Genomic DNA, 25,579 nt, shown 5'->3' on the forward strand with positions numbered 1-25,579 from the left:
GATGGCCTCAGGTGCCCACCAGATTTCAGGAATTGGGGCCTCCAGCGCTCATAAGCACATCTGGGGCCAGGGTGGGAAGTATGAAGCTGAAGTTAAATGTCAGCCCACTACACTGTAACTGAAACAAAGCTGAACTAGAATTTAAACAAACCCATACAGCTAAGGTGAGACAGTCCCCTCATACCTTTGCTCTTCTCTCGCCTTTTCTGGCAGAGCTGGGCAGCGAGGTCGTCCTTGAGCACAGCATTCAAGTGAAGGTGAATTTTAACTTAGCTGAACAAGCTTAAACTTAAAACAATCTCACTGTATCATAGTCAGTGAGATTTGATTACATATTTGAATATTTCATTGCATATAGATGGGTTTTTCAATTATCTCAAACTTAAAAAATAAAAAATTATAACTTATAGACCTGCTGTAACTTCTGCAGAGAAAAATTTATGGAAAGCTTTACGGTACACGCGGACAGAATCCAAGCAATTTTATAAAACTTTTTGCATAATTTCTACACCATATTAGAAGCCTGAATCTTGGATGCTTCACAAAAGGATCATAAAAGGGCTCCTGTATTGTTCTCTGCTACATAATGAGTTGTATCACTCCTTCTCTCATTGCCTATTCTTTTCTAAGTCACCTACCTTGACTTTCCAACTACCTACACAAGAATGGTAAAGAAGACCTTAGTAAAAAAAAAAAAAATGGTTCACTATATTTTCAACACCAATATACATTATTTCATTTACCGTACACAGAATTCAGAATTTTTATTCAGCTGCACTGTGACTGAGATAACATCAAAAAGGTAAATTCAGATATTACAGCTGTAGGAAAAGCAATCATATGGTAAAGAAGCGAAAGACCTGCAAGTGACTCTCCTGGAGCATCATACCTCTGCTGGAGACAGCCATTTTTATGCTGCTCAGTAAGAAGGAACAATAAATGCACAAAAATACTAGCAGCTGTTCTTTGTTACAGATTCTGGAGAAACAACCAGCCAAAAAGGTAACTGATAAGATGCAAACTAATATTCCTTGCAATGTTGTTCTTGGCAAGGTGCTTAAGATTCACAGAAAAGGGACTCTGGCATGCATCTCAAATCATGCAGACAATCCCACAGTTTAATGGGCTGGGGGCAAAGTGAAAGTGAAGAGAAATTTTTACCAGAAAGATAATTGTCAATGCAGAAAACTCAAGCTGAGTCAAAGATAAATGCACAGCTTCCTCTAATAAGCAGGATTATCACAGCAGGAGCATCACTCAGCATCACCCTGCACCCACGATCTGGGGCTGTTCCCACAGCAGAACTCCTCCAGGCTCAGCAGGAATGCTTCACACAGGACAAGCAAAGAAAACACAGCAGAACATCCATTCTTCTTAATCAGAGATGAGAACTTACCCAAACAACTGCATTTTTGAGTACCGAAACAGCAACAGACACAACTCATCTCCCCCACATACAGCATCCTTATGCTTGACTCTTAATGCAGCATCTCATTGGCATTGTGTTAGCAACTGTACAGTACAATCAGCACAAAAGTCTTGCTGCAACGGATAAGGAGAGCAAATGTGTCTGGTTTTGCAGACATTATACCCTAATTACGTTTTTAAACAACCTGTTAGTCCATATACATTTCTCAGTGAATGAATTCAGTGTAGAGATGGTACGTTAGTAAGGATGCTATACTGAACAAAACAGAGTTTAGTCACCACATTTCATCTTCAATTACATGCAGAGGCACAGACATGTTTGTTCTGGCCACACGCAGTCCCAGCCTACCTAGGAGGGTGCTTGCTAGATTAACTTTGATTTCACTTCCTCAGCACAAGACTAGCTGCAACACAGCACAGCCAGCATCTCCCTTTGCCTTATGGGCAACCCATAGCTAATGCCCAGGGGAGGCAATAAGTATCAGGAAAACATCACTGCCTTCCCACCCAGCCTCCCAGGCAAGAGGCAGCCTATTTGCATTTAATGATACCATACTTAAGATGATATATTTAATAATCCCTGTTGTCAGGCTGAAGCTCTGCTCTAGGAGCTCCAAAAATCAGGAACAGAAATAGCTGTGGCTTAGCCTCGGTTTCTTTGAAAAGAGCAGCCCGTCTGCACCAGGAGACCATGGGAGGAACACACCTTCACGGAAGGTACAATTCAGACACCAACAAAAGCAATGTAATATTATATGATTGCTTATTGTCATACAAGAAACCAAATAATACTTTTACAAAGCAAACCCTTCTAAAAACAAGCGGACAATGGGAGCCAAAGCTCTGGCTTTTAACAAGTCTCGAACATCAACACTCTCAGCTCTGATTTAAGTCCTGTTCTTATTTTTTGGTCCAAATTTCCTTTTCTTGATATATATATATACATGTGCACTAAGCAAGAGTAAATTGCCTTGAAACTCAGTTTACCTGTTTTTTTGGAAATCATTTATGTCTGCAAACACATGAATGAAAATAGCCCAGAGTCTGTTATAAACATCTTTGACTGTAGTATCCAACATCCCATGCTTCAGGCTAATCCTCTTATGGTGATTAGCAGCAGACCAGAAGGGCTGTAAGGAGGGACTTAAACAGGCTTTGGCCTCAGCCTGGGTTCACAGCCCAGAGCAGCTCCTACACTTCCCATGTCAGTGGCTCAAACTGAATTCAAAATCTCCACTAATTAAAAACATCTAAGGGGTGTCTAGATAGGAGAGGAAAAATAAGACTTGCCAGAGAGAAAAAGCAGTTTATGTGGTGTGCACTCAGGATGAAAGGAGTGAAATGTTAGGGTGGAAGGGGCAAATGATGTACTTACTGGAAGAAGGTGACAGTGTGCCTGTGCCCACCAAAGAACATGCCTAGGAAGCAAACCACGGCCTTCTGCAAAGTCCAGGGCAAAATCACAGCTCTCAGGACAAACGACGTGTCTATCAGCGGTTGGGTTTCCGCCCGGGTTTTCATTGCGTGAAAGCACCGTATGTCACACAGGCAGAGTTACCCTGAGTACCTTAACAGCCGTTGTTCACACAGTATGTCAGGGCCAGCTCCAGTCCCACTGCTTCCCAGCTCCCTATTTTTACCCATTTACCTATTTCTCACTCATCACTAGCAAGACAAGGCTATACATTATTTATTATTTAGAAGGCTTCATCTTCAGAAATCTGCATTGTGCAAGCTGTTAGCTCTTTATAGATTCAATTTGAGCTATCTAATTAAAACCAACTAAATCCACTGACCACACGTCATTCCTGGTAGCTAACAGTAATTTACACACACAAAAAAAATCAACTCACCTGCTCTGTAGTGAGACAGAGCAGCTGTTTAATAATGAATAGCTTCCGATTTGCCTGCTCTCTATTTCCTCCTTCAAATTTATCTGTACCTTCCGACCAAGAGGTTTGTTCAGATCTGAATGTACTGTTTCCCAATCCAGAAAACTACATTCTGAAAATTGGATCAAAACAATCTGATCCTGTTATGAAACCTAAGTTTCATTGCTTCTTCCTAAGGCTAGCCAAGCTATTTTAAAAAGCAGAGCACTTTACTTATTCCACTTAAGATTTTAAAAATTACGCTGGAACATGAAATTAACTTTAAACAGCAAATTTGGCTTGGGAAAGCCCATACAGTTGCACTTCAATTGTACTTCATGAAAACAAAAACAACTGAGGAATGAAGTAGAAATGGTGCTTCCCTGCACAGACCAGACTGACAGAGAAGCAGAGCAAAGCCAGGTACCCTGGGGGCACCTTTACTCCCTGCCACAAGACAACGGTGGACAGACAAATTTCCTGTGTTTTGGTGAAATTTTAGGTCACAGCTCTGCCAAATAACCTGCATCTCCAGACATAGAAAAGCTACATTAAGCATTATGGAATTGGCTTCGATACTTCAGGAGTCCCAACAGAAATTGTTTTAGTAGGACTTTCAAATAGGGTATTGCATTTGGAAAAATTTAACTTCAAGAAATGTTTTGAAGGATTGTCAATGAATTCTGTGAAGACAGGAGTGAACCTAGGTAAGTATGCACAATTAACAAAGATCAAATCAATAGTTTCACATTAATATCAGTGCTACAAGTTCTCACAGGGGCAATAAGGAAGACTCCATCCTGCAAACCACAGCTGTTTGCATTCACAGACAGCAAAAGGCACAGCACGGGGGAAGGTACTGCTGGTAGTGCATGAGCAGCAAGCAATTGGATGTTTGAGCCATCGTGGCAGTTGGCCAGAGTAACGTGGCCATAACATAACAGCACCAGGGGGATGAAAGGAAGCAAACAGATGTCACAGCAAGCTTATGAAAACAAGGATTTTTTAAAGGTGAAAGATACAGAAAGCTTAAGTGTGCAAGGGATGAGATACCCCGGCAAAGAGGAGCGCATATCCTTGAGGTGCTGAAGCTATGCTATGTTGCTATGAAGCAACACAGAAGCTATGTTTTTCGCCCAGTGGCATCTAGGCTCTGACATCCAAAGTGCTCCAACAGACCTACTTGGGCCTGGCAAAATAAAGATCAGCTTTGGCCTTTCCAAAGGACAGAATGAGCTGAGCGTTACATTTCTATTGGTGGTTAGCAGGCATTTTTGAACAAGATACAATCTAATTCTGCAAGCAGCAGTGAGAGCACAAAGTCTTTGACATCTCTAAGCCATGACGTTCCATCTCCCTCGCATGGCGCATGTATTCAGAGACTGTCAGGTTTGTCCCTCAGCACCAAGGATGAGGCACTTAGCTTATATTTCAGCTGTGGTAATGAAAAGCACTCAGAGCCTGCAAAAAGAGCAAAGAAGGAAAGAGAAAAGTGCTACCAAGAGATTCCAGAATAGCATTTTTTATGGCATTTCACACACTGCTTACTTCATGGCTATTGCCTGTTCTACCCTAAAGAAAGGCTGGAGTCATCTTTATGGTTCAAAAGAAACCCTGACCACAGGTTTTAAGCATCCAGTTTTACAGAGGCCTTAGAGGTTTTGTAGAGGTCTACAAAAGTATTGTCAAAAGATATGTATTTTGTTTCTATTTTTCTCTCCATCTTCTAAAAGAAGTCATCACTGAATTTGTTAATGAGTATTTGTTAATGACCTCTCCGAGCATGAAGAAAACATTGTCAGCATGAAGCTGAGGTAGTTTAATGTATTGCCATTCACTCTTCATATTTAGAGACTATACTGCTCACCCCACATCTTCACAAAGTAAAAAAATAGTTTTAATAGCATTTCCCTTTTAAAACTAGTTTAAATTTAAAAGTTCCTGCAAGGCTGCCAGAAAAAAAAAGAAGAGGGATGAAAATACATTTCTGTCTTAATACTAGCATTGTAGCTAAAGAAGTAGGTTGTTAACTGGACATCTGACATTTCATGTGTTTCTTCAGGGTATATGTATATATTTAACTACACATATATATGCATATATATGGTATGTTTCATCATCCAGCATAAGAATATTTTGAAGGCTTCAAAGAACAAAAAGCTTCAGAAAAATAACAAATTTATATGTGATCATTTAAAGTTTTTCCTCGTTAAAGTTACCAATTACAAAACGTCTGTTTTTCCAAAAACTACCCATTTCCACCCCAGTGTTTTTACTCTTCACTTTTAAAATCCTTCCACAGGTCTATTCTGCTAACCACTGACTTGGACGCACACTCAACAGCTGCTCCAAGCCCCGCACTGTGCTCTTTCAATTGGCAGTCCTAAAATGTGGCTGCTTGGCTGCTTTTCACACTACAGATTTATTCCCCATGCCTTCACATTTTTTCACTTTCCCTAGATGATGCATATATTTCTCTGCTGCATGAAATATTTTGATGAAGGGGTTTTCCCTAGTCGTACATTTGTCCTCAGACAGCTTAGAAGTCCTCCTTTTCTTTATTTTCTGCTTGTTTCTGCCAGTTTCCTCCCCTTGCACATTTAACCTCCTGTATTAAATATAAGCTGGTGTTGCCCCCCCCCGGCCTCCCCAGTGCTACCCATTTCCTTTTCATTACTGCTTACGGGGCAAACAGGCTGCAGTTTGTACCTGAGCCTCTGCTTCATGCAAACATTCTCCAATCAAATTGTCCTCACAATTAGCTGAAATGGTTATTAATAACATCTTTCAGACCGAGGTTCAGGAGGAGCAACTCCAGCTTCTTCACTGCAAACAGAAGCCATCTGTGCCCTCTTCCACGCTGCTCACAGCCGGTGCCGGTGCTCAGTCAGGGTGCAGGCTCCTGTCTCCACTTTGCCAGTGGTGCCAGCTCCTACCGCTCCTTTTTTTAGGCTGTTTGAAACAAGCTCCTCATGCTTCTTCACCAATACATCCCCTGCAACAAACCCCTGAAACATCTCAAAAACAAACAAGCAAACAAAAAGAAAACAAAAAAAAACCTGCTCCCAGCTTTCTGCCTTTGTTATAAGCCTACCCTAAAAGCAAACTGTGCAACCCTCCCACGGAGTGCCTTACAGCAGAGAAGCAGGCAGCCAGCTGGAGCCAGGGCGCAAGGTGGTGGCTGCGCTGTTTTGCCATACAACCATCCTCTGAAAGGACATGCTGGGGGCTGCGTGCACCTCAGGCTGTTACGGGGTTGCAGAGCACTAGTGTCTTTTCCTAACCGGAGCTGCAGCAGCTATTTCCAAGGCAAATAGGAGCTAAATTTCAGTGAGATGTGAAAAAAGCCTAAGGTATGCCTCCTCCAGATGAGGAGGCAGCAATAAAATGGAAAATTTTCTTTTTCTAGGTTCATTAATATAGATTTCAAGGTTCACAATCATCTCTCAACAGAGAGCACAAAGTCTGGATGTCCTGGAATCGTCCCCGTGAGTCGGCCCATGGAAAACTTTAGATGGGGCGCTAAGTTCTACGCACCGGAGAGGTCCATCCATTGCTACTGGCCAGCTGTGCACTTCTGTGTGAGGATTCTGTGAGAAAATTAAATGGTGGGAGCATGAAAGTGGCATCTTCAAGGCCAAGTTAACTCACGTAAGTTACTGTCTCTTTTTTTTACTATAAGCTCTTAACTAATACATTATATGCTATGGATAAACTGAAGTTCATCTGTGAAATAAGTCTCCCTTGAAAAACACACTCTTCACTTTCTTTGTCAAGCTGCTGGCAGTGATACCAAACAATTGCTCTAAACAGTTCTTACATTCATTGTAGTTGCAATGCGGTTTGTGAGCCAAGTATGTTTAACATATTTTCTCAGGTTAGTTTTGTTTAAGAAGCTTTAAAATTTCTTCTTCAGCGAAGTGGGAACAGAAGCTTCCTCTCACACCTCTCCCTGCCAGGCTGCCACAATTCACCAGGCAGTCTCTGGAGAATCACACACGCCTGAGGATGTGCTGCTAGCCAATGCAAAGCACTAACACTGAATGCAGGAAGGATGTGTGTGAATGCCCCTGTAGATCCTTCACTGTGTTTTGGTTTGTGGAAGAAAACATCTTTCCCAACTCTAGGTTCTCCTATGCAGTTGATATTAGGACACTTTATTGTGAAAGAAAACTAAAACATGTCTCAGACTTCCAGAAAACTAAACATACAACTTTGATCATAAATTCTCTCGGTTTATCAGTTATGTGAACATTTTCTTCCGGCTTCACTTTAGGGCTGGCTGGTTTTACCCCCTTGTTCTGTTCTGCAGAACAATTTCTACCCCCCTGAGAACTTTGACCAATGGCTACACCTATAGAGGTATTTGCTTCAGGAGAAAAACATGTATGAACACAAGCTGGCAGAGGAGAGAAGGGTGGTGGCGCTTAGGGAAGGAAATGTCACACCCCTTCTCATCTGTCAACCTACTGGGTCCCTGGCCCTGCTTGAGTGTGGGGAAGGGCTCCTGCTGGTGCCTGCAATGTTGAGGTTTCTCCCCACAGGAGGGCACAGAAGGCAGGCACCTTCTTGACAAATTTAGGTCCTGAGAAGACCTGAAGAGCCAGGTGGGCTGGAAATGCAGTGAGTATCAGGCATCAAATTAGGAGCAGCAGCAGTGGAAATCATACAAGAGAGGACAGTAGCTAACTTCTAAGAAATGCATTACCTCCGCTTAAGAGCAGACCTAGGAATTGCTATCAGCAGGAGCTCAGGGCACAACGTGCCCTCCATCCCTGGCAGCGGGTCTGTGCACAGGGCTTGAGATGGCTCTGCTGCAAGCAGAGAGGAGCTGCTCTGCCAGGTAGTCAAAGCATGCTCACTGCAGCAAACCTGGGGGTAAGAAGTGTTCCTGCTTCGGGACCTCACAGCTGCTACTTTAGAGAAGAGAAAGAAGAATTATAATTTCCCTAAGAAAGCCTTTTTGAGTGGAAGTTTGAAGGACAAACCCCATTTACGGCTTGCTGACAGCATGTCCCAGAAAAGATGAAGGTAAAGGAGTTTAAAAACCCTCAAAAATGAGATCTAAGACTGAAACCCTCTAACACCATGACCTAAATACACAGTCACGGCTTTTCAACACAGGATAATAAAGGCAAAACAGAAATAGCAGCTTCAAAAGGGAGCTGCGAACAACACTGATATCCAGAATAGAACAAAGAGATCAATAGAAAAAAGTTTTCATCTGCCTCCAAGAGCTGAAACATCCTGGGAGTAAGTTTCCCAAAATGTACTTCCAAATACTAGTGTATAAAACCTACATTAATCACAATGTGGCAATTTGAGAGCCTAACTGCACTAAAGTCTTCCAGGAAAAGTATAGAAAGTAAACATGGAAATAAAGCAAAGAGGATAGGGGAGAAAGACTGTGAACTTATTGATCACAGCAAGAAACGTGAGGAAGGAGGAAACCAGCTGCAACATAAACCAAGGTGAAAGAGCAAGAGGGGTGTAAGGGATGTGCCCCTGAAATACAGCTCTGTGTGGCTCCTCCAGGCTCCTACCCAAGAAGGTCCTTCAACCAAGGCAGAGTGACCACTGGGCCCTACACAAAACATACATGAGAAATGGCAGGTCAGTGCCTGGGAAGAGATATTTCATTTGATGGTTTGCTTTGGCTACTGACACCACAGACTTCCCTCTTCACAGAAATTGCAAACAACAACAACAACAAAAGAGGAGACTGCAGGCTCCTATCAGAAGCAAATGGTCTGCGGTGGCTGCATGGTGGCAGTCTGAGTAAGCAAAGACAGATCAGTTATCAGTGAAGAAAAAACATAGGCGTTATTTTGGGCACCGGGACTCCAGCAATCAGACTCAAGCTGACCCACCTGGCATTCAGGGTCCTAGTATATTCACACTGAGGAAACAAGATCTTTTTTTTTTTTTTTTTTTAGTTAAAACTTTTGGGTAAGAGCCTGCAGGTCACTCATTCCTTCTGCTGCAAAACTTTCCACTGCTCCTGCAGAAACCCCTTCTGGACTGGCTGTTCAGCTGTCACCCTCCTCATGCAAGCTATGTACAGTCCACTGACATCTGAAAACACTTGCAAAATCATGGAGTCTACCACTGCCTTACATAATTTCTCCAAATGTGCATAGCACGATCCCAGTCTGCAGTATTTGCCCGTATGTTTGATTTCAAACTGGTCTCCCATGCCTACGGGCTGTTAAAAATGAGTAGCAACTGTCCAGGAAACACTATCTCACTGTGGGCAGAGGACAAAAGAGCAGCATTATTTTACTCCAGAAATTATCTGGCTGATGTCAGGAATCCTGAGTGTTTATAGGACATTTGAAATATCCCCAGTTTTTTGTTCAAATCACTGCCTAGCCGCTGCTTTTGGCTATCAACATTCAGAGTGACAAGGAAATTATCACTGCTCTGAGATGAGAGGAAAGCACAGACATGAGGTTGGCCTTTTAGGGAGCAACAGCAAGATGTGGGAACACCACACTCGCTCATCGGGAGTCTTTTCATGCTCTACCTGTTCCTCTTTCACATACACATTTATGTAGTTTGGGGGGAAATGAAGAAAGAAAAAAGCTTTCCTTTGCTGAAAAGAGCTGTTGAGGGGAGCTTTGTTGCCTGGTGTATCCTAATTGCCTGGGGTTTCCTCCCCTCAGGTTTCACAGTCAGCGTTTGGACTTTCTCCTCCTTGCACAAAGCACCTGCAGGAAGGAGCCACATTTTTCCCACAGCGAAATCCCGCACAGAAAGTAAAGGGGAAAACTACAGTCACAGGATCAAATTCTGAGAAACATCACAAATGTTGGATAGACTTGCACTACAAAAGAAGCCTGTGTGTTGTACACAGTGTTTTTGTGTCCTCAGAAGGAAGGGACGCAGCAATTCCCTTCTTTTCCTATGAGTTTCTGCCATCGTGCAACTTACCAAGCCCAGAGGCCAAAAGCTCTGTGCATTCCTCTTCGCCCAGTTTAGTTAACTACAAACATTTTTTAAATGATAGACACAATTTATGGGAGCCAGTGCCTGCTCCATTGGCTCTGTCCATCCAGCTGACCAGGACTCCAGCAGGGTGTTGTGGTTTAACCCGGCCAGCAGCTAAACACCACACAGCCGTTCGCTCACCCTCCCCCCTCCCTCTCTGGGATGGGGGAGAGAAACGGGAAAGTGAAGCCGGTGAGTTGAGATAAAGACAGTTTATTAAGACAGGAAAATAATAATAACAATAATAATAATAATAATGATACTACTACTAATAATAATAATGTGTAAAAAACAAGTGATGCACAGTGCAATTGCTCACCACCCGTTGACCGATGCCCAGCCTATCCCCGAGCAGCCGGCCCCCCACCCCGGCCAGCCACCCCTATATATTGTTTAGCATGACGCCAGATGGTATGGAATACCCCTTTGGCCAGTTTGGGTCAGCTGTCCTGGGTCTGTCCCCTCCCAGCTCCTGCTGCACCCCCAGCCTGCTCGCTGGCAGGACAGAGCGAGAAGCCGAAAAGTCCTTGGCCTGGTGTAAACACTGCTCTGCAACAATTAAAACATCAGCATGTTATCAGCGCTCTTCTCATCCTAATCCAAAACATAGCACCCTACCAGCTACTAGGAGGAAAATTAACTCTGTCCTAACTGAAACTAGGACACAAGACAAGCTGCAGAAGCACCATGACGCACTCTCCCACCTTACCTGAGGAATAATAAACCCAGCATTACTATCTGAGTTTGTGGGACGTTGTAAATAAGGTAAGCATCACTAATCCTGCTTTATGGGCAGGAACGTTTCTTGCCCAGGGTTGCAAGCTTCCCCTGAGGAAGAGGCAAATAACACTAATTTGACTTGACTAGCAAAGCTCCTACAACTCACTATACCTGAGTGCAACTTCCACAAAATCTGGCAGTAACTTTGTGTTTGCAGTAAAACCCCATGGGTCACAGCAGAAATTCCACAAGAGCCCCCAGGTGAGGAAGGCACCGGCTCGCCTTGGGGAAGTGCCCACACATCTTGTTCTCCTCACATCTCACAGGCCTGGGGCACCTGGGAGCTCTGGGGATACCACAGAACACGCAGCTCATTAAATGGGGGGAAATTTGTACAAAACACTGAGCAGATCGTGCCTGCTGCCACTGCGTTCCCCGCTCTGTTGAGCAGCAGGGAAGCAGCAAGAGTCTGCAGGGAGAATTTCTTCGCATGTCATCCACCCAGCCTGAGAGTAATGTGCTCGCAACATTGAGAAAGACAATATCATCTGTAAGACAGGATAGTCCCTGCATACGTGGTAGTGCTGCTAAATCACAAGGAGCTCTCACTGTTACCAAAGTGCAGTTCTGCCAACAGAAAGTTCCCCCAAACATTTTTTTTTCTGTCATTTCTCAGCGAGACCAAAGATGAGGCAGTGATCCTGCTCCAAATGCAAACAGCAACAACCAGGGTTTCAGACAAAAAGGGTTACTTCCTCCTCCTGTCATTGGCCTGGGCATGAGGGGGTGTGGGAGGACAGTGCTGATGTGCAAGAACAACTCTGCACCATTTTTCAGCAAGGGAAGACCGTGAGGAAAATAAGCCGTTCATTTCTCAGCCTCCCAGAACAGACAACTGAAAAACATTTATTATACAGACATTGGTTGATGTAGCTTGGATTTGTTGCCAAAAAAAAAAATCATAATCTGGGAACTAGCCACCGAGAAGCCATGCTGGAGACTGAAATACTGCATTTCTCCCTCAGATGCAGTGCAAAGCCCCAACAGGGCAGACAAACAAGTGCAGCTTTCCCAGTGCAACAGTAATAAACAGCAATCAGAGAGTTCTTTGTCACAGTAATGAAGACTGAAAATGGGAGAAAGAGATCTCAAGCAGTAAACAGGGTTAACTCAAGAGGTGACAGCACTGGGATAAAGCATCCAAGAGGAGTTCTCATGACATATCTGGTTTGTTTATTGTAGGGTTAAGATACCCTAACTGCAGCGAACTTGGCTGGCATGGGATAGCTCTGAGCACAACAGGGCACTGACGCTGCTGTTACTGAGGACATGGCATCAGATGAGAAACATCCTCTGTGGGGGAGAATACATGCATCAAATCATGGCTTGTTGTATAACTCAGCTGTGCATACACATAAGTGTGCACATGATTTTAAAGAAGGTACCATCCCCACTGCCACCACTGAGTGCACCTGTACATATATTTTGTTGAGGCGATGTACAGAAATGTACAGAAAACAAGTGAAACTCCCTGGATGCATGTATAAACCATATAAATCCACACACCCGGGGAGCGTGGGCGATGCTGAGTATGTGTTTAAGCAAGGAAAACCACTTCCAAAGGTTATTTCTTCAGAATATTTTGGTGGCTTGTGGTAGTGATTCAGTCAGATGCTAATAATGCATCTGACTGTATTTCAGGTGTACCGTTTGCACAAACAGAAAGAAAAAAAGAAAAAGGAAAAAAAAAGAGTATTAAGTTTGTAGTTTGTACCTTTTTTTTTTTTATCCAATCTGGGCTCAAAGAAGCTGTCAATCGCAACTGTAAATCACATAAAGGTGAAACTAATGGTACAATAATTTTCCATTACACATTTCCCAGAAGAGGAAATACAGTTGCATCTTGATACAAAGCACAGAGCAAATATTTCACCTGTCTCACTGTTGCAACCATTTCAGCCCTTTGAACTCTGTGTTATGGACTGTATGCAGCATTCCTAACAGCTTTGGTTTGAAAATACCACTTTTTATCCACTGTCAGGGTCCCTGGCCCCTTCCCTTCCCAATTGTTTGTTCAGATTCACACAAATGTCCAGGTGCCAGCTCTGAACGGCAGTTACTAGAGACCACCTTTCTGCACGTCTCAGCACCTGCTCAGTTAATCACTGCACGTAAACTGAACTGTTCAGGGAAGAGAGAAATGTTCATCCCCTGTTGCACGGGGCTGGTAATAGCCCTGGTCCTGCCAAAGCGAAGGGAAGGAAAAACACCCCGATTTCCAGACAAACACCTCCCAAACAGCAGTGAATGCCACTGCCTGAGTGACTGAGAAACTGGTGCGCCTGAAGTCTCCGTCAGGCTGTAAAAGCAGCATCGGCGAAGGTTTATGCTTTCCTGAAGAGGGCTCTCCGCCTTGGTCAATACAAACATCTTGCCAGTATTTACAGTATCAGGCAGGAAGAAAAGGGGAAAAAAAAAAAAAAACAAACAAAAACACCACCACCAGCAAAAAAGCCAAACAAAGCAAATCAAGATAGACGATACCTGTTGTAACTCCATCTGCTGTAAGACATGGTCCTGTTGCTGCCGACTCCATCCATCTCTGGCTCAGCTACTGCGCTTCCAGCATCCCTCGCTCCCCGCAGGCGCCGGCTGCTGGCCTTGGAAAGCAAGCACCTGCCCGAGGACGGGCCCCCACAGGCGGCTGCCTCCGGCCTTGCACAGCGGGGCCACGATTCAGCGGGGGCTCCGCGTCGAGCCGCAGGTGCCCGGAGCAAACCACTGCCCGCACAGGGGAGGGACGCGGGCAGGGACGCGGGGGGCTCCTGGGGTCCCTGCCCACGGGCAGGATGCTCCGAGCCGCCCAGCACGCACAAAGGCGCTCAGGTAATAAACCGGAGCGGCAGTGCTAAGCCGCTTAAGAGATATTCGGCGAAGCTGTGCTCAGGAGCAGCAGCTTGCACGCCTCCTGCTCCAGCACACGCTTTTTTTTTTTTTTTAATTTATTTATTCTGGTTGCCACAGATACGGGTCCATCGCTCTGACATCAGCCATCTCCCACCCCACAGCGGGTCCCTGGGTCTTTCCAACACGATCGTTCAGGCAGGCAATAATTAAACCCTCGGCATGCAGAGGCAGTGCTGGGATGGCCGCAGTCAGCCAGCTCTGCAGGATTGCCTCCTCTCCTCTCCTGTAATTACCGTATTTGTTAAAATGTGCTGTACTTGAACAGGGATCAGCAAGGCCCCAATTTCTGGCTGCACACGATTTATTGCCATGTGGAAACCAGGCATGAACTGTGTTTTTTCACGCACTGAAGTCCCTGCCTCAGGACTCGCTGCGCTTCAGGGTGAGCGCCACGGGGAGCAAACCCCATCCACTGGTACCCAGTGTGTTGTGAGCTACAACAGAGGGGGCAGCAAGGACCGCTGTGTGGTTGTCTCCAATGGTCAAGGATTTTACCTTATTTCTCCTCTGAATCAAAACACCCACTTTCACACCCATTTTAAATGCTCCATGCTGTTTCATGTGGTCTGGATACCATCATTTTGCATTTTGTTATTAAGGGTTTTGCAGCCTGTTTCAGCACCTGATCTGGGAACCCAGAAATAAAGGGGACCACCTCGGGTGTTATAAACACCCAAGTCCAAAATGCTTTTCCTTCAGAACAAACCTCCTGCCAGGGCTGCATGGAGGGCAGCAGGATGAAAGCAGTGGTTTCAGCACGATGTTGGAAGGATGCGGTCACAGCACATGGAGCTGCACAAAAATAACACATGAACGGCACCAGGGCAGCACCTGGATAGGAGCAAAGGAGTCAGGGTGGCCAAGCTCCCTCCAACCTGCACCTGGTCTTTTAAAATTATTATTATTTTTTTAATTTTATTTTCTTAAAATATTTGCTCACCATCAGCTTCCCAGTGCCATGCATTTGTGAATGTGGTGGTTGTGATGCACACTGTGCAACGACAGGAAAATGGAGACAACTGGGCCATGTCCCTCTGACCATGACAAGGAGAACAGGGCACCCTTCACAGCTGGCACCAAAGGCTTTGGTTTGCACAGCAGATCTCAGAAGCTAGCCTTATTACTGATGTTTGGTAGATGCTCCCTGGTTGAGGAGCACATTTGCAGGGCCAGGTGTAGCCAGGCACACCGTTTGTCTCTCAGGAAGTGCCTAGTCCCTCCTCTCCCAAAGAACCATACCTACTAGGTGGTTTCAGGCTTAGGATCCAGAGACCAGCAGCAGCGGGGAGCTCCTGGAAGCTCCAAGTGCTCCAGAAGGTAGAGGAAGCTCCTACAGCTTCACCCTGTAGACAGACAGAAACCTGTCTGCTTCCAGCTCAAAAGCATTCACTGACATCTGATACACACTGTTCAGTTCCTTGAGTTCAGGTTAAACCCTCTTTCTCCTGAATACCTGCCATCAATACTTTTATTTCCAGTCATTATTTTGGGATGGTGAATTGGCCACACCCTTAATCCCTTCATGGCAGGATAGGCAGAAGCAGCCCAAGAGTTGTTCATGCTCCAGTTTTAATCCATATCAAATGTTTGCTGAGTGTTCTTTGACAGCCAACAGTAAGGAATTCCTCATTTTCAGCACCTGGTCCCCCCTCTCAGACAGAGCGTGGAAGAGGCCCCCTTGCTCTGTGCCCACGACGGTAAGGAGGAAGCGTCTGTGCCACAGCCTCAGGGCTTGCTGCCCTGCCAGCAGGAGCCCACAGCTGTGAGCTGAGCCCAAGCATTGCTCCTTGCAACTGCATATGTCCTGTGAGCTTCTAACCGCAACGTCTGTCGACAAATGCCGTTCTGGATGTTCCACGCAGGTAGCACGTTTCCGTTGATCTGCTAACAGAATTGTAAGTGGGCAAACTGAAAAGTGACCATTTGCTTTGCCATTAAACTATTCAGACCAACCACCGCCTTCCACAGTGGAGCAGCTGAAATTCACCCTGACTAGTTCCTGCCTCCCAAGAAATCCCATGCCTTGCATCCTCCACCAGAAACAAACCCTTTGAGGTGCTGAGCGCTGTTCAGCTGCCGCAGCATGGGCTCTGCTTTCCACATGCCTCACCTGACACGTAGCCCAACAGCGTCTCGGGCTCCTCCTTGTTCATCCAGGCTTGGAGCTCTGGGCAGGAGAACATCAGCTGGTGCCTCCCCTCCCAACACTGGGGCCAGCAGCTGTGTTCACCCCATCCTCCTGCTGCAGCCAGGCCAGCACCATCCCCCAGGCCCTCAGAGAGCCGGGGGAGCTCTCACATCTGGAGATGGCTGTGCCACGCTGCTTTCTTATGCAAGGCTTCGTGTCTGCCATCTGACCGAACAACCTGCACTACTGGCAGCATTGCTATAAACTTCACATTTCTAAAACAGCTTTGACGGGAAAGCCAGGCCACTGGTAAGCACGTGCAAAGAACAGACACAAATTAGGCCCACTTTGTAATTCAGACAGTTGAGTCCAGAGGATCTGGAATATTGGCTTGAGCTATTGCAATACCATAGAAATTAAACTGTCTACAGAGCTGCAGCAGCCAGTCAGTGTCCCTGCATTTTCATGCTGGCGTATACCAAGCTGCAAATGAGTGGAAAAGTACCTGCTGAGTCACCAGATGATGCGTAACATTTTTAACAATGGAAAGTCAACAGCACAGAACAACTTCAGGTTAGGTATCCTTGAAACAACATGAGGTGTAAGTGTACATTTCAGGCACCCCCAGACAGCATATTTTCCAGCAAAACCTCGTGTTCAGGTTCCTTCATTCAGGAAGGTACCTGGGTTTCCACCCAAGTGCACCCAGAGCTGCTGCCCGGGTTTCAGTGTGCCACCAAGAGAGGGCCCTACAGCAGGTAAGCTGAGCCTGAGAGCTGCTCAGGCCTCTCCTCACAGGTTTAGGAACTGAAAGCTTCAATCATTCGTGTGCACCGCTCCTTGTTCCTGCACCTAATGGTGCTTGACCAGAAGCAGTGTGAGGTGCTGCATACCTGTGGTGGCAGGTGAGGGCCACCGCCGAGCCTGCCTCCTTACCCATTTGCTGCCTTAAAAGAAGGAGGAGACGGCCTGTGAAGTAACGCTGCATGATTTATGTGAAAAACACAAAGGCAGGCTGTGAGGTACGTTATGTCCTAACACAGCTGAGGAAAGCAGCATGAAAGCATGTGAGCTGCTGAAGAGCAGCTAGCCTTAAGGAGAAGAAGTACGTGCCCCTGGGATGTGCAGAAGAGGCTCCAGGTACCTAACGTCTGTGCCAGGGACTAGTGAGCCTTGAACAATACAATGTTCTATATTGGGGAAATAGGAAGGAGGAATGCTGCTCCTTTGTTGTTACATGTGCCCTCGTACTACTCTGCCAAAACAAAGCTCATAAAATTTGGCTTAATGATTTTCTCTGAAAATAGGGTACTTACATCCGTAAGAGCTTGAAACCAATGTATCCATCATATCTCTGTATTTAATCCTCCTTTCAAAGGATAATACTGCTTCTAAAAAATCCCTGTTAGAGTCATTACAATTTTAGTTTGCTCCCAGTATAATAAACAACTTCATCTGTCAGTCTCCAAACACTCTGCAAAGGAGTCAGCATCATTACTTACATCTTACAGAAAAGAAATCAGAGCATAATGACTTTCCCCACAACCACCAAGAAACAAGGAGCAGACGTACATACTGACTGTAGGCCTCCCACTGCAGCACCCTGTGCATTGCAATGCCTCCAAGTCCTGCACAGGCACAGGACAACACTGACCCTGCAATAATCTCTTGTCTGGAAGTGTTTAGAAACATGTCTTTATTTTTGCTGGCTGTGCAACCCATGCTTATTTCAAAGTCCCTCTTTTGGACTGGCTTTGCTACTAGACACACTGCTGCTACTAGATCGACTGGTGCTGCACTCACAAACAGCTCAACTTCTTTTTTCCTTATAAGTGATTAACAATACTATATTTACGATATGTGCTATATGCATGCTATTTTAACTCTATAGAAAATACCATAATTACTAAACCAGAAAGTCTATAATAGCATGGGTGCTGATCTTTGTTTTTCAGCAGACTGTGCACTCCTCACAGAGCACATTATGAGAGAATTGCATGCTGCTTTTGTCCATTTGTGCAATTCTAATCACTAGAGCAATCTCTTACTAGCTTTTTAGCTCTTTTCACCCCCTGCTCCTCCCTGCAATATTGGCTAATTTCTCATATTTACAGAAACTGTCATACATCAAACTCAAGATTGTGCCTATGGACAGCTATAGTGGCCTTCAGCAAATTATTGCTTTGTTAACACAGATTGGAAGTGAAATAAAAAAATTGTTTGGGCTATTTGGAGTGTTCCTTGGGCTTAATCAAGGCGTGGAGGCAGCCCCTGGTTAGGAAGGCTGACCTAGAGGCTGCAGCAACTGACACCAGAGCCACCAGAACTGGGCAGCAAAGCCACTCAACCATGCAAGGACAGGGAGATTTCCTTTTAGAGCAAGTCCTGCTGGACAACACTTCTAGTGGCATCTCCCTCCAGTGTGACTTTGCCACGAAAACTTTCTCTACCTGCACAACCTTTTGGGTCTCCCACCAAAGCTCATCAGACGGTGAGCAAAGTACGGTATCTTCCAGCTCTTCCTAAAGGCATGTCCCAAGCTGACTGCTCTGTCACTGACCACCACCATGGTGGGCTCGCTGGTGGCAAAGTGCAAGCCCAACACAACAAGGAAAGGACCCAGGAGAGGCTAGGAGTCACTAGCGCAACAATACTGGAGGCGACCCATGCTACATCCAACCACAGCCCTTCCAAAAGTCGTCTTCTATTGCTCAGAGACCCTAACAGTGCTAAATTTAACACAGGTGTGCTATTAGGGAAAACAACACTCTGCTGTGCATCTTGTAGTTCAGTTGGAGCTGCAAACTGAAGAGTGATAAGGGAGGAATAATTTTAGAAGTCACCTAAAAAAAAAAGTGAATCAACGAATTTAATCAGAACTAGGAACTGAGGCCAGACCTCTCCAGCTCTCGTCTCTGTACAGTGTACCACTTACTCTGGTAAATCGTAATATTCACTCCACTGTGTCTTTTTAAAGTAAACTTTCCCATTCACTGCCAGTGCAAAAATCCTGGTGAGTTTTCCCACGTAAAAAGAACCTGGGCAGGGAGGGATGCAGAAAGAAAAAAACAACTAGAAAAAAAATTAGCTCGATTCCAGTCCCCATCTGCTGGAGGATTTTTATATTACATTCATTCCTGGGGACCAACATCCTGGTTATCTGTGAATGTTGTTTCTAGCTTTCCTTCCAAAAAATTACACCAGATACTGTCTTCACTGCTGTGACTGAGCTCCAAATAGGAGGCGAATGAGCACCCACAGCATCAAGCAGCAAGATTAAGACTGAAAGACAGGTTCTAGGTAAGGGATGGTGTCAGCTCTCGGCAGTGCCTGGCTGGGCTCTGCGAGATGCTGAACCAGACACCCATTGAACCCTGGATCCCGTAGGAACGACGGCATTGGTCCCAGAGCAGAACTGCGTCCTGCAGCCAAAAGGTGTTGACATCTCCACCCTGCATTATCCATGTAATTCCCCTTGCTATTCCTCCAGAGCTTCTGCAGGCTTCGTGATTCAGCAGTGAACTGTTAATACTTCCTTTGGTCATGTTTTTGCACGTGACTACTGATGCTCCTGCAGGTTTCTGTAACTACTACAGACAGGAGGCAAATTAGACAGCAAGGCAGGCCTGTCTGCAAAGCAATGCACTAACAGGGACACTCTCTGGCTGGCTTCTAATACTGGAATTTTTAAGCAACTGTACATCCTGCTAGAGAAGTAACTCAGTACCAGGAGCACTAAAGCATGGTTCCTGCTCAGTCTTTTTAGGTCAGGATGCGAAACAAACCAACCACCACCAACTACAAAAATACCCCACTCACCCTTTTAAAATGAATTTATAAAGCTTAAAAAAGCAAAAGTCAACATTAGGTAAGTGTCTTGGGAAACTGGGAATACTTTAGGAAGAAAATTAAACTGCAGAACCTGAAGTACATAAAAATATAAAAAAGTTAATTTGAGCTTTTGCAATGGCCTCCGGGAGGGACATGTGCCCGCGTGCACACTTCAGGCTGCCCCCTTGCAGGGACAGCACAAGCTTTGTCACGTCAGTGCTGTGGCACAAGTCAGAGGTGACATGGCCGCCTCGCCTTAAACAAATGCTATCTTTGGGAGAACCAACAAAAAGTGAATACAGCTCCACACATCTGCCAGACCTACCACATCTCAGTTTTTCCTTGTACAAGACAATCACAGATTTCATGGTGGAAAACACAGGTACTGTACCTACAGCTTTTTAGTATAATTCTGAAATGAGTAACATAACATCCAGATATGACAGAAAGTCACTTAAGTTGATCTTGTTCTGGCTGAAAAGAGCTTTTAATTGCAAAATCCTTCACTATACCAGAATATTGTGACAGAGTCACTCTTACGCAGGCCTTGCCTTCTGAGGACCCACCTCTGGGTGTTAAGCATTAAGCAGCAGAATTTTTGTCAGGTGATCAGCTGGGAACTAAAGCAAAAGCCTTTTAACAGGGCCTTTTAACAGGGTGATTTCCAGTTCATGAGCAGTGTCTCACAATGACAGACCAATGCATCACTTTGACGCACCAGCTATATCACCTGTTTCACCATTCACTTAAAAGGTCTGAACCTGAGCTGCAAAATGCCTTTTGTTTCCCTGTCACACCAAGCTGCCTCTTGCCAGTAGCCAACCTAGTCCTAGCAATATGAACCAGCCCAAGTAATAAGTCAAACAGCAGCAGCCCATGCTAAGGGAGTGCTCTGTGCTGAGTGGGAAGTGGGTGTCTATTCGCCCTTTGCATATCCAGAGCCCTCCAAAGACATTAGAGATGACAGTCAAAACAGAGCAGCTCTTGGCAGCAGGCTGCTTAACGAGATCAGCAATGGCACAGCCCAGCTCTCAGGACTCAACAGTGATAGATGCCTTGCCAGACATCTTGTAAAACCAACAAAAAGTAGAATTAGACCCTGGCAGATGTTGACAGCATCATGAAGCTGGCTATTGTAAGGAGGATTTGATGATCTAAGTTGGTTAAGGGAAAGATAAACAGGATAGGTCTAACTTCCTTTTAATTATATTAAAAGAAAAAAAAAAAAGGATCAAGAAGTTAAGAAGTTCATAAAGACAACTGCACTGGCGAGGTGAGCAACTTCAGTGTGCAACTTGCACCTTAGGAATCTACAAGACAAAGAAAAAGACGTGCCCAAACATTCAGAATTCACCAGGTACTCTCAACTCCTGCCAGGAAATCCAGCTGGATGAACAGCTATTTAGGAAGCGGTGTGAGGAAAGAAGAGAAAGTTACATAAGGAAGCAGTACATTCTACAACCTTGAAAACATAATCTTCAGAATGACTCAAAGTCAGCCCTTCAAAAGTTCATTACGACACTTGATTATTTTGTAGATACTAAAAATCATCCTGAGACGCAGAATGGGTTAGTCTCCCAAGAAAATGAATAGGAATGAATGACTTTTAAAATGAAACAAAAAACCAATGGTGGAGGAATTCTGTGAAGCAATGACAGACAGAAATGTTTTACGGATTGTATGAGAGATATTAAAGCACAGATGTTTTTTGTGTGAAAACACAAAGTCTTGCAGCAGGAAGGAAAAAACACTCAAATTTTGTTTCACTTTCAAGGGTTGGTACTGCATTCAAAAGATTTCCCCACTCAAGGTGTCACACCTAGCACCTAGACAAGCGACAGCATTTACCTCCTGCTAACAGCAAGCCTCATTTAGATCTCTTATTTAGCTGAGCAGTGGGTGTTTATGCATAACTTCCTGACTGCAAACTGTACACGTAGCTAATGATGGGCTCCTGTATTCCGATACAGCTGGCGACTATGAAAGTTTGGCAAACTGTACAGAAATTAAGAATTTGTACTCTATTTTAAGCTGCCTTTACTATTTTAGATCACAAACATCCTTCCTTCTTTTCCTGGGAATTTCTTCAGAACGACTCCTTATAAATCACATTTTTTGCCCTAGCTACAAAAAAAAAAAAAAAGATTTTAGAGTTTATAGAGTTTACAGAACAAAATACTCTGAAATAGCACCCCTGTTTAGTCACGTGTTGACCGCTTTGTTCTGTTTCTTGTATTTCATTCGTGTTCTGCTTGTAAGAACTTTAACTCAGTCTCAGTGCAAAGGCGGTGCTTGGAGCCTCTGGAAGTCAGGTGCACGCCCACCCCAGGCGACACCCTGTGGTTCCAGAGGGTGGTCTCATGCAGCGTTGGCACTTGGGGGATCCCTCCAGCCCCAGGCAGCCCTGGGTGAGCGCTGCCCAGCTGCCGGGTTTCCCAAGCACCTTCACAACACGAAGGTAGCTGACCACTTGCTCCTGGGTCGCAGCTTTCCACAGTGAGGACGAACTTGTTTGTGTAGCAGGCTGGACGTATGGTCCAAGATAGGCCTCAAAGCATTACGTTACCAAATACTCTTTAAGGAATGAAAGCTATTCATATCACTGGAGTGAGCTCACTTTTACATGTCATGAGAAATGTGGGACACATTCAGAGAAGGATTTGTACCCTGCTGCCGCTCTTCGGCAGTCAGGTTCAGCTGACATGACAGCTTTCTCAGGTACAAATTAATTCACGCCCAGGACTCCTAGGTGAGAAACTAAAAGGTGTTCTCATTGCCTCTACTTGCATTTCAGGTGCCTGTACTTTGCCACGTTAATTTGCCATGCCCTCTCTACACTACTTTGTCAGAGACATTTTTAAAGAATGCAGTAATTTATGAAGTGCTGACTACTAATTAATGAGTACCAAATGCTCTGTGTAGCCTATTACAGTTCACAGGACCCAATTTAAGTAGCTGCACAGATCAGTACGTGCTTTCCAGCAGCAAGATGCATTTAGTTCTGCTTGCTGGCTGGCTCAGGAACATCACTAATTACATTACATACATTAATCCAATTTAGCTTTTGCGTGGGACATCATCTGCCCTTTATGTTCAATCCATAAAAAATCTCTCAAACTCTCCAAAATAATTGTGGTCTTACTGTAAAAGTCCAGCATGGCTACACAGAGCAGATATAGCATGCATTCCCAATGCTGTTTTCGGGTATGATGCTCTCCTTGCAGTTTAATCCGTTGCCTCTTCAACATCTGCTGCTGCTCACTTAGAGCTCTTTTTCTTCCCAGCTGAAGGCTGCTATGACAGCCCTACCTATCCTCATTTCTGCACCTGATCAGCTGCATAGGAAAGTACCAAGGCTGTTTTCCTCACCTTCTGTGTGTTACCATTACTAGACAGCCACACAGTTTTAAGGAAAAAGTCAATCCCTTTCAACCAGTTATTTCCATGGTTAGAGTACTATGAGAAAATCTAAATATCCAGAACCTTCACAAGTTTTCTGGCCTAGCATCATGTACCACACAACACAGGTCTTAAGATCTCGAAAATACTTATACTTACTCCCACTTAAAACCCAGAATCTGCTTCAGGACTACAACTTTAGCTCAGCTCTCTGGTATAACCTGGTGAGCATGGCAGAAGAGCTGTTTACAAAGCGGCAAGCACTGCATTTACCCCTCGGGATGCTCTGAGCAAGAGAATATCTTAAAATTGTTAAGATTTCAAGTTTTAATGAAGACTACTGCTCTGCAGTGGGCCAGCTGGTTAACAGTGAAAACAAGGCAATGCCCCTGGATTTCCAGTTGTGTGTTTTTGTAAATTCATTTTGAGTGTTTCATCAGGGTTTCAGCATATGAGGGTAACCAACTACCACAACTTACGCCTAAATCAAGTGAACAAATGCTTCACAAGTGAACAAGCTGCTTAGCAGATTCCTGAGCTTTTCCAGGCAACAAACTTCAAACAATAAGTCCAGATAACTTCTGGCAGCGCTTTGTCTAGTGACTGACACTGAGAATCTTGTTTGAGATAAGCTCATTAAAGCACTAACAAGATTATGTGGGAACTCCAGTCAGTGATGGCCACAGCTACGCCACAGGTGAAGTGCTGCATAAGCTGATGTCAGAAGAGAGTTAAGCTCGTAATTTTGTTTGAATCCAGGATTCAGCTTTATCACTGACAACTAACCACAAGGCCACGTATAAAGTCAGAGTTTTCCTTGGCATTAGTGGGTGTTAACTCCTTCCAACTATATTTCACTTTATTAACCGTCATACAACAGCTCGTCTTGTTACATGCTCCCACACTGCGCTAGCCAGGCTTGCTTAGGACATTTATCTCACCGCCTCCTGCCCAACAGCGTACACACAGAGCACTTCGACACAGCCAACAGGAACAATCAAAGTAGCAAGTGAGGGGCGAGCAACCTTTCCTTTTGTTGTAGGAAGAGGGAGAGCACTGCCACGTGCATTGCACCTCGCGTCCTGCACATGGCAGGACAGGGCAAATGTATTATTGAAGAAATGAAAGCAAAACAACATTGACAGGAGGGTCAGATCCTTGAATCTCCCTAATGTTACATTTGAAGATTTCCCTGCATGTTCCTCTCCTGCAGAAGCCTTGAAAACATGTGCAGGGGAATATACTTTATTCATTAATAAACTTAAAGCAGATTTCCATGGCAGCACCCGGTGGTCCCACTTGTTTAACTTGTTGAAAAAGTTTACCATGTTTACAATGTGGCTTAGCAGTAGGCTGCTTAGCATCAACCACCTCAAAGCAACTTTGCTTTACAAATGAGGAAATGCAAGGGTGGGGTGCTCTCCACCTTTTCTATGAATTACAGAGTTACATATTAGAATACCTATCTGTGTAACAGTTATTTTAGGATCAATTTATTATGAGTGAACAGTCAAAAATGAAAAAAATGAAACAATAAGCATATGCACACCTCACAGATTTTATCTCAGATGTGCATGCTCACTCTAATGCCACACATTTAGTGACTTAACTCCAGAGGCCTTGTCACATTTAAGACAATAAAACAGAAGATCTTTGCTACAGGCTGTAATTTCTTACATTTGACTTGAAAAATATAATCCATCTCCCAAATGCACTTTCATCATAACTTCTATTTTGAATTTTTTAGGCATTATTCATAAGTAGCCTTTCATCAACCAATAACTTTATTTAAAGGTGGGAAGGAGGAGCCACTCACTCCCTCAAATTCAGAATTACAGAACCTAATCTAAGTTATGTAAAAAAAACAAAAAACAAACAACTTTGCATTCCTCTGCTATGCATGGCACTAGTGTTTCTTCTAGTTTCTTCTAATAGCTTTGCTGCAGTAAATGTAACTAGAACTTGCTTAAATATTTTTTCTCAGCAGACATTTACAGATTCATGGCACAGCCTGTAAGCACAAAGGAATTGTTGAGTGGCCCACTGACTACATATTTTAAATCAAAATAAACATCAGCTTTTACCATCTATCATGATTTAAGTAGACTTTACTTTCAAGCTTGAAGGAAAGTCATGCAGATATGCACATTACCTCCTAAGTTCCATCACCCTCTTCTTCCCCCCACCCTCCAAAAAAACCATAGGTTTTAGAAGAGTCAGAAAGAGGCAATATGCTTACCCCCAA

At 44.5% G+C, this 25,579-nt stretch overlaps 1 protein-coding gene and 1 long non-coding RNA gene across 8 annotated transcripts in view; one reads left to right on the forward strand and one right to left on the reverse strand.

Moving 5' to 3' along the window:
* Positions 1–14,606, reverse strand: part of TUB (TUB bipartite transcription factor) — a 142,198-nt gene extending 127,592 nt beyond the window's left edge. For 2 of the 5 annotated variants that reach the window (XM_083838194.1, XM_083838181.1), the window contains exon 1: positions 13,554–14,605. In XM_083838194.1, the coding sequence (XP_083694320.1) occupies positions 13,554–13,609 (56 nt within the window). In that variant the 5' untranslated portion in view covers positions 13,610–14,605. Of the gene's footprint in view, positions 1–13,553 lie in introns of all 5 variants that reach the window. The other 3 variants (XM_083838193.1, XM_083838182.1, XM_083838189.1) reach the window with 3 other exon arrangements.
* The window catches only part of LOC310900356, an 82,716-nt gene extending 64,292 nt beyond the window's left edge, over positions 1–18,424 (forward strand). For 2 of the 3 annotated variants that reach the window (XR_014585083.1, XR_014585084.1), the window contains one exon: positions 6,753–10,598. This is a non-coding gene — a long non-coding RNA (uncharacterized lncRNA). Of the gene's footprint in view, positions 1–6,752; positions 10,599–15,612 lie in introns of those variants that run through there. The other variant, XR_014585082.1, reaches the window with a different exon arrangement.
* The last annotated feature ends 7,155 nt before the right edge of the window (positions 18,425–25,579 follow it).

The sequence above is a fragment of the Anser anser genome (genome assembly GCF_964211835.1).
Source record: "Anser anser genome assembly, chromosome: 5".
NCBI classification, from domain to species: domain Eukaryota; kingdom Metazoa; phylum Chordata; class Aves; order Anseriformes; family Anatidae; genus Anser; species Anser anser.